This window comes from Emydura macquarii, unplaced genomic scaffold, assembly GCF_026122565.2.
Source record: "Emydura macquarii macquarii isolate MOO-44397 ecotype Brisbane River unplaced genomic scaffold, CSIRO-AGI_Emac_v2 contig_2452, whole genome shotgun sequence".
In the NCBI taxonomy this organism is placed as follows: domain Eukaryota; kingdom Metazoa; phylum Chordata; order Testudines; family Chelidae; genus Emydura; species Emydura macquarii.
In genome coordinates this window covers 2,018,114-2,031,824 of record NW_027132589.1, presented here as the reverse complement: position 1 = coordinate 2,031,824, position 13,711 = coordinate 2,018,114, and the positions used below count along the sequence as shown (strand labels likewise).

The window sequence follows — 13,711 nt, the reverse complement described above, 5'->3', positions numbered from 1 at the left end:
AAAATCTGTCTCAAGGAAAAGAGCTGGCTGAGAGTGGAGCAACCAGGTTTGAAACTGCACTGAGTATCCCAGCCTTTGCCCCAAAGTGCATTGCTGATTCAAGAGATTAACTGAGAGGCAAAGACATTCCCTGGGACCAACAACAGTGTAATACCGCGATAGCTGCTCTGCTTGGCCTTATAACCCTGTTTGGACAGAGACAGAATAACACCCTTCTTCCTGTCATTGAGAATGATAATAGTGTGCCAGATGGTATGGAAGAGTATGGAGCTGCGGCACAATATGCTTCTCCGTTACCCTCCAGAGCCAGTGCGTTCACGTCCTGAGAGTGCTTCTACTGAAGCTGACCACCCTGTGACAGTCTGCTCAAGTGTGCTTGAAACTAAAAAGGCCAGGGGCTTGTGTCTGCCATTGGGGCAAAAATGACCAATGAAAACCTAGTCATCAGTGCAAGAGGGCCATGCTGGTATCTTGCATGTTGGCAGCAAATGAGGAAAGCAGATGCTTCTGCTCCATGTGTTAAGTGTTGAGTGAAAGATAGGTGATAAGCTTATACTTGTACACAACAACAGGTGTCAGGGGACAGTGTCTCAACGTATAGTGCAGAAATTCCGTATTTTCATTTTTCCTATTGTTGAGCTGGCCAACAGTCTGTTTTAACTGCCTCGTGTCTTCCAGCAGAAAAGACTGTGTATATCTTTGCTTTAGCTGGGATCCATTGTGTCTCAATATTCTGACTCACCATATTATCACACATAGCCCTATGTGACAGAATTACACAGTACATCTACATGATAGACTGCTTCCTTAGCAATGAAAATGTGAGGCAAGCTGCAGCGGGATGACCCACTGTAATTCTGCTTGTATTTTTCAGTCAAATTAATATGTGCAACACAACAGCTCCTTACAGCAACTACTTCAGTCACATACATACCCTCAGGAGGTTGGCGAATGCTGGTTCTTTTTTATAGAGCCTATAAATGGGCGGACCAGTTTTGGAGTGGAGCGGGAAAAGCATCTTGAATTTCAGCCCAAACAGTGAACAGATTCTGAGCCCTTTGTAAAGTTCATGTTGTTCCGACTACTTGGTGCAAATCCTCATCTGTCCACTTGCTGATGACACTGTCTCTCAAACTGCCTCAGTGTGAACCTGAACCAAAGGCTATTGAAGTCAATGGGAAGATGGACCCCATAATGAAAATATAAGGGGCAGAAGAATTAGGACCCCCTGGAAATTCACACAATAGTCTCTCCCAAACAGCCTCCCAATGCCACTCTTAAAGGGCCTCTCTGAAGGAATAAATGAAGTGATCTGGCAGCCATCCCATCCACACCTGTAAAGGTATGCAGTCAGGTCAGCAAAACCTCATATAACATACATTTATATTGGAGCTGGAGGTGTGACTTCAAGCTTGGGTAGACGTATGCACTCTTTGATCAAGCTGTGTAGCCACAGCAGCGCGAGGGGCTAGCCACCCACATATGTAACTAGGGTTTCAGATGGGCTCATACTTGACTTGGCTACCCCATCCTGCCACTCAGACGGTGGCGGTTATATGTCTATGTTTAGCATGCTAGCTCAGTCAGAGTTAGCGTGGGTATATGCAGCCCAGCTGGAAATTATAGCTCCCGTTCTAGTGTAGACGTAGCCATAATCAACAGAAGCTTAAAACGTCTAGGCACATCAGCAAGGATATCTGATCCTAAGTTATCAGTACAACCTTAACCAACAAGACCAGCAGTCTCACTGCCAGACCTGCACCAAAAAACACACTCATGAGAAACAAGGTATCTGGGGACTCTAGATGACTAAATTTGCATTGCACCCACCTTCTCAGTAGCCTTGCACAGAGAAGTAATGTGGTGTTCATTGTTAGGTATACATTTCTGTGAGACAGAATAAAGGAGAAAACTCCTCTTCAGGTATTTTTATTTTTCATTGCTTAATAACCATCTTGATTTTTGCCATGCACAGTTTGTCTCATGAAGATATTTTGCCTTTACAAATCATATTGTCACCACCAACTAGAAACCAAAACATACTGATTAGAACTGATTGAAAAATGAAAAACTAGTTCACAAAACATTTGAAATTTTAAAGTTCTTTTCATTTCAAACTCTTCATAATCAGCCCTCCCCCCCCTTTTTTTTTACTTTTTTTATCAAAAAACATTGTCGACATTTTTGTTTACCAAAATCCTGTCTTTATAATTGGAAAATCTCAATAAGCATGGTAATATTTTTATAATATTTTATAAACATTTCTATTAAAATAAGTTTTTTTCATAATAAAGGAATGTTTTGACAATATTTTATTCAAAGAAGTATTTTTTGGATGGGAAAAGCTTCCACCAGAACTAATTCAAATGTTTCCCTCTGTGAGGCATAGAAACAATCTGCATTTCAGGGTAAAACAAAAGACAAGAGTTGTTTTTAACCAAACAAGACTGTAAATCACAAGCAACCATACAGATCATCTTGAGGAAGGAGGAGAGGTACAGGTTTGTTGAGGGATTTTGAAGTCAAAACTCCATTCTGTCTGTACATTATTAAAACACTGTATTCCATTTTAAGTAGTTTGTGTATTGTGGTGAATAGGATACATGTTGTAACCTTGAGACAAAAGGCCAGATCCTCAGCTCATGTAAATCAGCATAACTCAGTTGAAATAAGTAGAAGTGCACTGATTTACACCAGATCAAGATCTAAACAATTATTTACAGTTAAGTAAAAGGTTACTACATCACTGTTTTTGTTTGTGCTCTGCTATGGGCTACCTGAAAGTCTATACTGGTAATTGTCTTAGTTTCAGAACTGATGCTTCCATGGAGACCTGCCTTTGTTTGTGTTTCATTATTTTTTTATGTATGGTGACAGAGACACTTTTGTAAATTCCTTGATGAAAAATAACTACTTAACCATTCTGAATAACAAAAGACCCTTCCTTATCTCTGAATGAAAATCTACTCTGGAATGCCCCTCTTGACATTCAGGAGGCAGATGTTAATTTCCAAAATATGGCCAATCAACATGAGAGTTGAAAGAATACTTAAAGCATACAGGGAAAGAATGCAGATAGAATTGCAAAGGCAGTCAGCAGAGAGTGAGTATCCAAATAGAAATGAATACTTACGATAGAGTGACCAGATAGCAATTGTGAAAAATCAGGGACAGAGGGTGGGAGTAATAGGGGTAATATAAGACAAAGCCCCAAAAATCGGGACATCTGGTCACCCTAACTTAAGAACATGCAGTGAGTTCCATGTGACTCATACCAGTGAGGAGCCGGTTTTTAAATTTGCAGCCCATCTCTAAATCACAGGAGCAGGACTGCTTCTGAAGCAAAGATGCATACCGTAGTCCATTCAGATGTATTACTGTGGAGATATAATGGTGACAAATGCTGTAAGTTAGTATGGTTCCATATGTCCAATTTGGTTGTTTTTTTAGCTGTGTGGGGTTTGTTTGTTTGTTGTCTTTTGTTTTTTTTTAAGTAGGAAGTTACATTAAAAAGAAAAACAAAACCCAATATTAAACGAAGGTTAAGCGTGCAAAATCAAGCACTCAAAAGTTGGAATAGATTGCCTGCACAGCCTTAATTTGGCCTCTTTGTGATTGTGCTATGATCCAGTCTTTAATTACATGATCACACGCTATTTTTTCCACAGGACTCTTGCCTCACTCAGTGCACAGGATGGATGACGCTCCTGGAATAAAGCTGTTGTCTGTAGGCTCCCTGCCTCATTTGTTGCAGAAGTTGGAAGGTGTGTAGTGAATGAGGCAGAGGATTGCAGGAGGAGAAAGAAGAGGGTCATGGTTCAGGCCGCTGAATGCTGCCCTGGAGCATTGGATTCTATCCTTGCCTTTACTACAGAGTTTCTCTGTGGGGCTGGGCAAGTCACTTAAACCAAACTTTTCACAATGGCCATTAATTGTGTTCCTCATTTTCTGAGTGCCTGGCTTCATACCCTGAGGTCTGATTTGCAGATGCGTCGAGCACTATCAGCTTAAGTTAATGGGAGCTCTGATTAGAATGTGTAATTTGTTGTATAATGCTAAGTACTCTGAAAAATCAAGGCCTAAATTTTTCCAGGGGAGCGCCAAAAATTAGTGGATATTTGTGACAATTTCAGCCTAAAACCCTTTGTTGCTTCAGTTCCCCATCCATAAAATGGGGGTGGTAATACCCCTAGAGTCACTGGAAAGCTGTAAAGATAATTTCATTAATATTTGTGACAAGTTCAGATGCTCTAGTGAGAGCACCATAGAAATGCCCATAAGGAAACTAATAATTTTGTATTCAATGCAGGGTTTGGATGGTGTGCATAAAATAAGGCCTAAGGCCACACATTGAACAGGGAGGATAAAAAGAAATATTAAATAACTCCCCATTCACTGAATAAAGCAGGAATCTTGTGGAAAAAAATTGCATGTGATCATGTAATTAAAGACTGTATCATAATGCGCACACACCAGGGGACTGAATTAAGGTTGCAAGAGAAACCTTTAATCTGGCACTTCCTAACATTAGAGTGTGCTTGACTTTGGAACCTTAATGTTCTTTAACATAGTTTTTAAAAATGTAATTTCCTGCAGAGGGGCATCATGGGTTAATAAAATGAGCACTGGGCAGGAAGTCAGCAACTCTTGAGTTCTAATCCTATCTTTGCCACTGACTGACTCTTTGCCCTTGGGCAGGCTACGTCCCTGTTCTGTGCCTCAGTCTACCCTCCTGCAAAATGGCTGTTGTGAGGATTAATTCTCTGTAAAATACTTTGATCATGAAAAGAGCTGTGAAAGTGTTAAATATTATTGCTACTAACATTTGAAAATGTCTGATGCATACCCGCTCCAGGGTTCTAGAATCAAACCATACCCAAGGTGGTTTTGAATGTCCTTTTGCTGGGCTTTGGTTGGTGAGCTTTGCTTCTTTCTCTTTATCAGAAGGCAGAAGGGAAGAGGTAGGTAAGCATTATGAATTTTGGGTTTGTAACAATGGGCTTGAGTTAGTTTCATCTGAAAGCAGCACTTCTGAAATGCAGAGAATCTCATGAGAATTCAACAGTTGCCAAGTTTGTGCAGAGGAATTGGAGGCTGACTTTTTTCCATGAGGCTGTTATAGTTCCTAATGAATAGTTGTCATTTCCACTGATGTTATAAAGAACTTCCTTGTTCATCATTTTCCTGCTCTGTGTCTGAGTGGAAATATTACAAATAGTGATGCTGTGGAGAACAGGAAGGCATAAAATGAGGCTGTGAGTAGATGAGGAAAGAGAGCTTCTTTTCCCTCATACCCAACATCCTAATGAAGCAATAAAAACTGAATTGTTAAATGCAGGTTGTTTTTAATTGGGGAAATCCAGCGCAGAATGAACAAGTAAACATCTCTGCTTATTCTGTTCCAATAGTCCTATGACAGTAACGGCTCTTTACAATCTGTGATCTGCAATATCAGCTTGTTAGATTCTGGTTGGTTTTAAGATGACATTGACCTATAACGCTCAGATGGTCTGGAATCTGTTTAAGTAGTAGACCAGTGATACTCAGACCTCAGTAGTTCAGGAGCCAAATTAGTGATCAGCATTACCCAAAAGAGCCACAGGAGTGTGAATTAAACCATATGACGGGAAATATTTAGTTTATATATTATTCTCACAGCAAAATGACCGACCAAGTAGTAGTATTTTTATCAACCGCAATTGGTTAATAACATAGTAAAAGCATCCTGATTGGTTACTAACTTAAATTGGTTAATAATTAAATCACACGGTGTTTTAATATGTGCTGCAAAAAGCCAGAGGAGACATATTAAAGAGCTACTTGTGGCTCACAAGCCTGAGTCTGAGTATCACTGTAATAGACTATCTCTATCCCTGTGACATACTACCACACTTACAGTCAGTAGAGGCACCTTAGACAGAGCACTGTTGGTATAAAAGAGGGGGGGCTACAGGCAGGCTGTTCTCCTTCAGAATTCTGCCCCTTTGGAACTCACCCCTCCTCCTGCTGGGTTCACAACGCCCTGAGTTTATTAATCTTCGGGGTGTGGTGCTATAAATCATCTCTTCTCCCTGGCCTTGCGGTGTTGGGTGAGTTCAAAGTGGGTAAAAAGGAACTCTGATCGTTATCTTATTAAGTAGGATTATTACATTTTTGGTTTTGTTTTTATCTTGCTGCTGGGGTGGTGGTATTTATAGGAAATTGCTAAATCTGTTTATTTGATTATGTATTTTTAAGAATTTGCCAAGGGCTTTTAGCATGCAGGATGCATGCTTTTTTTTTTGCTAACTGTAGTCTAAACTTAAATGGGAAGTGAATACTTTAGTTGGAGAGTCTTCACAGGCTGGGTAACTAACTAATCTGTTGCTATCAATTAGGGCTTGAATGTAAATCAATCTTTCTCCCTGCTTGGAGGATACCTGGTTTTTTTAATATACACACATAGGAACTATGTAAAAATAGTGAAAAGTGGAAAAGGGCACCAAAAGGGTAGATGACTTTGAAGCTTACTGAGAGCATTTCATGTGTTTGCAATCCAGTGACTATAGCCTATGCATCTGAAGTTTATTTAGTGCTAATAGTGATTAAAAAGAGGATAACTGGCTGGGTTTGTGATTGGAGAATTTTACCAAGTGCTCTGCATACGCTCAGGTCTGCAGTTTGAGGTTATGTATTCAACCACATCTGAAATATGTTCCTGGGTGTCCTCATAATAACAAACTGAATAGAGTTGAGAGAAAAACAGCAAAGTGGGAGGAATAGCAGAGTTTGAGAGGACTAATATATAAGGAAATATTGAAAGGAATTAAGTACATATAGCGTGAATGAGTGATGATTAACAAGGGAGATAATGGCCTACAAATATCTAAAGAATGTAAAAATGAGGAATGGAGAGGAGTTATTTGGGATGGTATAAGAGGTATGATTGAGTTAATATCATCCCATTAAAAGAGGCATAATTTAAGCTAGACATCTTCAAAAATATATTGACCATTAAATCCACTAAAACTGTCTCCCAAAGAGAGGTCGAAGTGTCTTTTGTTTGAGAAGTTTTAAAACTAGACTGGACAAAGCACAAAAAATGTAGTGTAGGGAGCAATCCTGTACTGGCAGGAGACCATTTTTTTCACTGTGTGTGTGTGTGTGTGTGTGTGTGTGTGTGTGTACAGAACCTAGCAAAATGGGGCCCTGATCTTTGACTGGGGTCCCTAGTTGCTGGAGTAAATACAAATTATTATTATTATGAATAATAATAATATGAGCAACTTACTTTTTATCTGATCTCTGTATTTTGTGATTCTGTCATCTGTTGTATTCTGCTGTGTTTTGTGGATTAGAGATTGAAATATTTCATATTCAATTATCCTATTTAAATATAATCATCATCTAAAACTTTCCTCATATTGCTTTGCTTAAAACTGTGTCCCATAGTTAATGTTTGAACTCCTGCCTAGTGTATCTGTGGGCACTGGCAGTGTAGAACATGGATAATTAGATTTTAAAATAGTATTTCTCTATTGGTGTGCGGGATTTTTCCCCCCAAAAGATAGCTTTTTCCAGATAACAGCAGACACACCCGTGTTGTTTTTTTTCTCCCTTACCTTCATTTTCTTTAATTCCCCAGTGGTTTTCATTCATCTTCTTTTATCCTGTATCCCATGTAAAGATTGGGAAAGATGTAGGTACTGTGTATGTAGGAAGTGAGCTAATGCATTCTACTGTAGAAGGGGGTGTTGCAGTCTCATAAGCAGTCAGTATAGATTGTGATTGGTCCAAGAGTTTTTGGGTGACTTTTTGATCACAGAAATAGGGGACTATTGAGTAGGAGTAGAGCGGTTATTTTACTTCTGTATTTGGCATTGGTGTGACTGCTGCTGAAATACTGTGTTGAATTCTGGTGTCCACAAATCAAGAAAGATGTTGATAAATTGGATAGGGTTCAGAGAACAGTCACAAGAACGAATAAAGGATTAGAAAACATGATTTATAGTGATAGATTCAAGGAGCTCAATCTGTTTATCTTAACAAAGAGAAGCTTAAGGAGTGATTGCTTATAAGTAGCTACATGGGAACAAATATTTGATAATGGTTTCTTCAGTCTAGCAGAGAAAGGTATATAAACTGAAGCTAGACAAATTCAGACTGTAAATAAGGTGTAAATATTTACCAGTAAAGGTAATTATCCAATGGAGGGTCGTGGTGGATTCTCCGACTCTGGCAATTTTTACATCAAGATTGGATGTTTTTCTAAAAGATCTGCTCTAGGGATTATTTTGGGGAAGTTTTCTGGCCTGTGTTAGGCAGGAAGTCAGACTGGATTGATCACAATGGTCCTTCTGGCTTGAGAATCTATTAATCTATAAGAGTTGAGGCGGGTACAGTTTGTACTGCTGGAATGTGGAACTGTTGTGACATTTCTTTCTAGCTGCAGCCTTGTTAAGTTTTTATTAGTCTTTTACCCTTGGAACCATTTACATACAGTATCTTGGAAAGTATGACCTAATGTGTTTATGTAGCAGCTAAATTAATCTCTGGGGATTGTCTGTTTGGGTAATACAGTGTCCTTCATTCTGTTTTGTACCATTCATAGACTGTTTGTGCAAATACCTATTATCTAAGGGTTTTCTGTTTTCCACTACAAAACGACAAAAGTAAGTTTTTATGGCTGCCTCAGCAGGATTCAGACAGCACAATGCGAGGGTCAGTCAGGCTCATAGCTCTTCCTTGAACTCAAGAGCAGGCACGGTCTTTGAGCACTGAGCGCTGCTTTAAAATCTCAAGGGATTGCTATAAACAAGCCCCCATACATTTTTCTTTATAATAAAAAATTCCTCTGTCTGCTGTCCACCAAAATGACTGTAAATGCCTGAAATTGAGGAGAGAGGAAGTGGGAGAGGTAATATCTTTTATTGGATCAACTTCTATTGGTGAAAGAGACAAGCCTTGGAGTGCTGCAGTGTTCTTCCTGAGGTCCTGTGGATCTCAACAACTTGTCTCTTTCACCAGCAGAAGTTGGTACAGTAAAAGCTATTACCTCATCCGTCTTGTGTGTCTCATATCCTGGGGCCAACATGGCTGCAACAACACAGAAACTGAGGACAGACGATGCTTTGCTGTAACCTTCTAGCCATTTATTTCTAGGGTTAAAGATGCACACATTGAATGAGCTTGGCAGTTTCCAGTCTGCTCCTTAGATAGCACAGATCCCTATTACAGAAATGCTATCAATTTTGTCACAAATGTGAGGACCCTGTCTGTGAGAGGTATTGCATTAGCAGAGTGTGTTCCTGATTAGGATTAAAATACACTAGCAGAGGTACTGGTGTATCGGGCAACTTTACATCACACCTTCGCGCTCTCCAGGACCATCTGTCTGTATTCCATCCTTAACTCCCAATGATTTATTTTTACATAAATATTTTAAATTGTGAGTAGCCTTGGAATCTGCAGGGAGCCACCTGTAGCCCTCCAAGACTGCAGAAAGGGTCACCAGAACATGGGCCTTGGAAAGATGAGAGAAACAAATCAAGGAGAGTATGCAGGGCTGTGTTTGGGATCCTCAGAGCTCTAGGGGGGGGGGGGGTAGGGAGTAGAATCCTCCTATCCCGCTTCCCAGAACATCCAGAATAAAATCTGAATTCCACTGGCTACTCTGCTCCCCCACTACCAAAAGAATGACCTTTTGTTTTGTTTCAGAGCTGGAGAAGGAGCTTACCAGGAGGCCCAAGAAGGTCTGCATTGTTAAAGTGGTGGGAACCAGGAACCTGTGGAAAAACATTGTAGTATTGTGTGTGAACTCGTAAGTCCAACATATTGTCAAGTATGTTGAATGTTTTCATTGTTGGTAAATTGAAAGTAGGTGTGGACAATGATGGAAATATGGAGGCTCTCTTGCCTCCCAGTACAGGATCCTTAATCCAGTGTTTTAGGGACCCGATCTTTGATAAGAGTGAGTTCTGCCGAAAGAGTGACCTCATGTAGAAGCTTAAGGAAGTAGTCATCTGACATTTTAAGATGTGGAGCAAAAGCACCAGGTGCCTTCTTGGGAATGGTAGCTCTGCAAGTGCATTGTTGTGTCAGTGATCAAGTGATCTCTCTCTTGCACAAACTTGCTCCTGGGGGGATTTTCAAAAGCGACAAAGTGACAGGAGGACACGTTCCATTGACTTTCATCTGAATTCCACCCTCACCTCCCAGTTTCAATGGTACCTGTGCTCCTAAGTCACTTAAGAGTACATCTACACAGAGTTTTAAAACTACGGCAGCGAGTCTCGGCGCCTGAGTCTACAGACTAGGGGCTCATGCTACAGTGCTAAAAACAGCTGTGTAGATGTTTGGACTCAGGAAAGGGGGGTGAGCTTTTGAGGCTGAGCTCCAGCCCAAGCTGCACTGTCTATACTGCTGTTTTCAGCACCACACCACGAGCCTCAGTCTGTAGACCCAGGCTCTGAGACTCACTGCCACGGGTTTTAAAACACAATGTTGACAAAGATGCTTTTGAAAATCCCGCCTTATACTTCCAATGGATAATGACTATGGAGCAGATCAGTCTCAACTGGTTAATGTCTTTGGTGAGTTTGATGGTGCCCTTTTTAAATTTAAGCCGAATTGTTCAGTAGTTTCGTGTTGGGTCTTTTAGTAAGTTTCTCTCAAGTGAGAGGGCAAGTTGTAGATTTCCATTATCCTGGATGAAAAGTAATGACTACCAGTTTTATTTGCCTATCTTAAATTATCTGGGGGATAGGGGAGCAAGTCAGGTGAAAAGTCCAAGGATATTACCACCTTATCTTGACTTTATTTCAAATAAAGCCTAGGAGGAAGGAGGAAATAAGCACATATGGTTGATTGAATGTAATCAATTTCAGAATTATAAAACTGTTTACATAATTCAGCTAGAATCTATTAAATATTTTCTAAAATTAAATATATTAATTTGACGGAGGAAGAAGTTGCCTTGCAAGAAATACTAGGCTGTTCCTTGTATAGTAGCTGACCGTGACATGTCCTCAAAATCGGACAAAAAGGACTTCAGTTCCTCCAAATCATTAAAGTGATATACAGGGAAAGTGCACTTTTTCAAACACAGAATTGTGACACGTACGTTCTAAGGCCATGGTTCTCAACCCGCGGGCCACTGGCAGCCCAATCAGCACTCAGCTGCGGCCCATGTGACATCCTCAGGGCTATACAGATAATATATATATATTGTGTGGATGTGGCCCACATAGCACACAGAGAGCTGCATGTGCGGCCCACAATAATAAATAGGTTGAGAACCACTGTTCTAAGGCCTCAATTTGGCGAACATCTATATGAGTTAAGTTAAGCATGCACTTAAGTGTTTACAGGATCAGACCCTGACCGAGTTATTCCACGCACTGAGAGAGCTTCCAAAGTGTGTAATGAAAGTAAATGTACGGGCTTGAAATCTATTTCAAAATGATCCTAACTACTTTTTGGGTGTAGGAGTGGGAGAGGGAAAGGGGGTGGAAAGTGAGGGGGCAGTGGTGATGGTGTTTCCTAATGCATCCATTATATAAAGTGCCCATTTGAATCAGCTATGTCATTTTTAAATTGAGATGGAGTGCTGGTAATAAGACTAGAAATTGCCCTAGGAAAATTATGTATAGAAATATTTCGTCTACATATTTTCTAAGGTCCAAGCCCATTGTTGGAATTTCCACTTGATTTTAGAGCTCCAACCTGTAATCTTCACTCACATGAGCAGTCACAGTGACCCAGATGATTATGAATTGCCACACTGGATCAACTGATCCTATGTGTGAGGCCCATTGACTCTTAAGGTTCTGTCTGTGGCGAATCAGTTGCTGGATCAGCACCTTAATTTACGGTGTCAGTTGGTGAACGAAGTGATGGACTCTTAATAAACACCAAGGTGGCCAATGCATTCTGGAGCAATGTTTTTACTGTTAGTATAGCTATAAATTCAGTTTAACTTGTTAAGTGGATTTATTAATATTGTCTCTGTATGAATTTTCCCCCTCCCCTAAAACAACATAAAACAAACCTAAAAACAAAACAAAGGATGATTTTTGGCAGTTATTCATGGAGAAATTTTGCATTCTTCAGAGTGTGAATCAAATTTGTGTTTCTCAGGCAGATCTGAAGTTTATTTTAGGGAAAGAAGAGCCTATTTTCCATTATTAATATTACTACTGCATAATGCCTGTCCTGAGACTCAGGCAAGTATACATTTTGGGGAAAATAGGGACATTTCAGGGGAGAAAGAGGAAGCTTCTTCAGAGCAGGTTGATTTATTTATTTTTAAATAGCAGCTGTTTGAATCTCCTCAGTGTTTTAGGATATTAGAATAAATCCCAGAGATGTGGATTAAAGGGACAATCACAGGTAATAAATTGTATAATAAATTCATTTATCTCATGGGTATTCAGTTTATCACATAGATACAATCTCTGCATATATTTGTGTGTGTGATATATTAGTGTTGTCCAGTTATATATTAAATATAGTGTTTGCAAGGTAGCAAGCACCATAGTTAAGACAGAAGATAAATTCTGTAGAGATTATTCTAAAGATTTCAAAAGCAAATGAAATTTTGTACAAGAATAAACAACTATGGTGTCTTGTAGTACAGTCTGTCTGTTGATGTCAAATAAATCAATTCTGCAGTTCCAAAAGGTGCAAAAGACTGTCCTGACTTTCATTGACTGGTCTGCTACGCACAGGGCTGCCATTCACTTAGCCATTATAAGTCCCCAAAATGTATTTATTTAAAAAAAACAAAAAGCTTACTGTAGATTACAGGTTCCATAGAAATTATTTCAAATTCCTGAAATTAAGTAGGACAGATGGTGTACTGATGTAACATACTAGCCATTTGTTCTGGAGACCTAGGTCCAAATGTGGCTTAATGATGCACAGGTAGAATGAATTTGGCAGTATTTAGTCTCTATTCATTAGTTAATGTACCAGGTCCACATAACCTAAAGGCTACAGAATTTGCCATAGATATGAGGCCCTTTTCTGGGAGAGGTGTAACCCTACCTGAGGAGGTGTTGATGGTACTAAAATATACCAGTAGCTCTGTCAGCACATGAGGTGATTTTACACTGCGCTAAGATCTGGCACTATCCATGAGAGTCTCACCTCATCCACTGTTGTTTTTTTTTTTGTTTTTTTGTTTTTTTTTAAATAAATGTTTGAAACAGAGGAGAAATAGTTGGAAGAGGAACCTGTTTTCATATAAAAATAAGTGGAAGAAAGTGATACTGAAGTATGGCATAAATCACAATTCAAGCCATAGATTCTCTGTTTCATAATAACAAATTAAATACAGTTTCACTATGTCACTTTAAATATTCATTTGAAAAGATTTTTTGGCAGCAACATTTCCTTGGGGAGTGAGGTTGCTGTCTGTGGTATGATCTGTTTTGTGTTATGCTTCTTTGCTGCCCAACCATACAGTGCTTCTTCATAAACCTGATCACAGCAGCACTCGTTCTAAGGGTCAGATGTTAGATAGATAGTAACAGAAGTCTATAAAATTAATCTGAGGGCAGCTTGTGATTGGTTTTCATGACTGATTTCAGGTTGCTTCCAATTACATAATAAAAATGTAATCTCACGTGGCTTGACTTGGGAACTACTATTGCTTAGCACATATTTATGGTAACCAGATGGCAAGTGTGAAAAATTGGGTCAAGAGTTGGGGAGGTAATAGGCACCTGTA

At 39.6% G+C, this 13,711-nt stretch overlaps 2 protein-coding genes across 3 annotated transcripts in view; one reads left to right on the top strand and one right to left on the bottom strand.

Annotated features, from left to right (window-relative positions):
- SLC22A23 (solute carrier family 22 member 23) overlaps positions 1 to 13,711 on the top strand; it is a 166,003-nt gene that overhangs the window by 133,123 nt on the left and 19,169 nt on the right. Inside the window, exons 6-7 of one of the 2 annotated variants that reach the window (XM_067562612.1) lie at positions 3,669 to 3,764; positions 9,697 to 9,799. In XM_067562612.1, the coding sequence (XP_067418713.1) occupies positions 3,669 to 3,764; positions 9,697 to 9,799 (199 nt within the window). The remainder of the gene's footprint in view (positions 1 to 3,668; positions 3,765 to 9,696; positions 9,800 to 13,711) is intronic. The other variant, XM_067562610.1, reaches the window with a different exon arrangement.
- Positions 3,105 to 13,711, bottom strand: part of PSMG4 (proteasome assembly chaperone 4) — a 40,577-nt gene continuing 29,970 nt past the window's right edge. The window contains exon 5 of the mRNA XM_067562615.1: positions 3,105 to 3,377. The gene's annotated coding sequence lies outside the window, so the exon portion shown is untranslated. The remainder of the gene's footprint in view (positions 3,378 to 13,711) is intronic.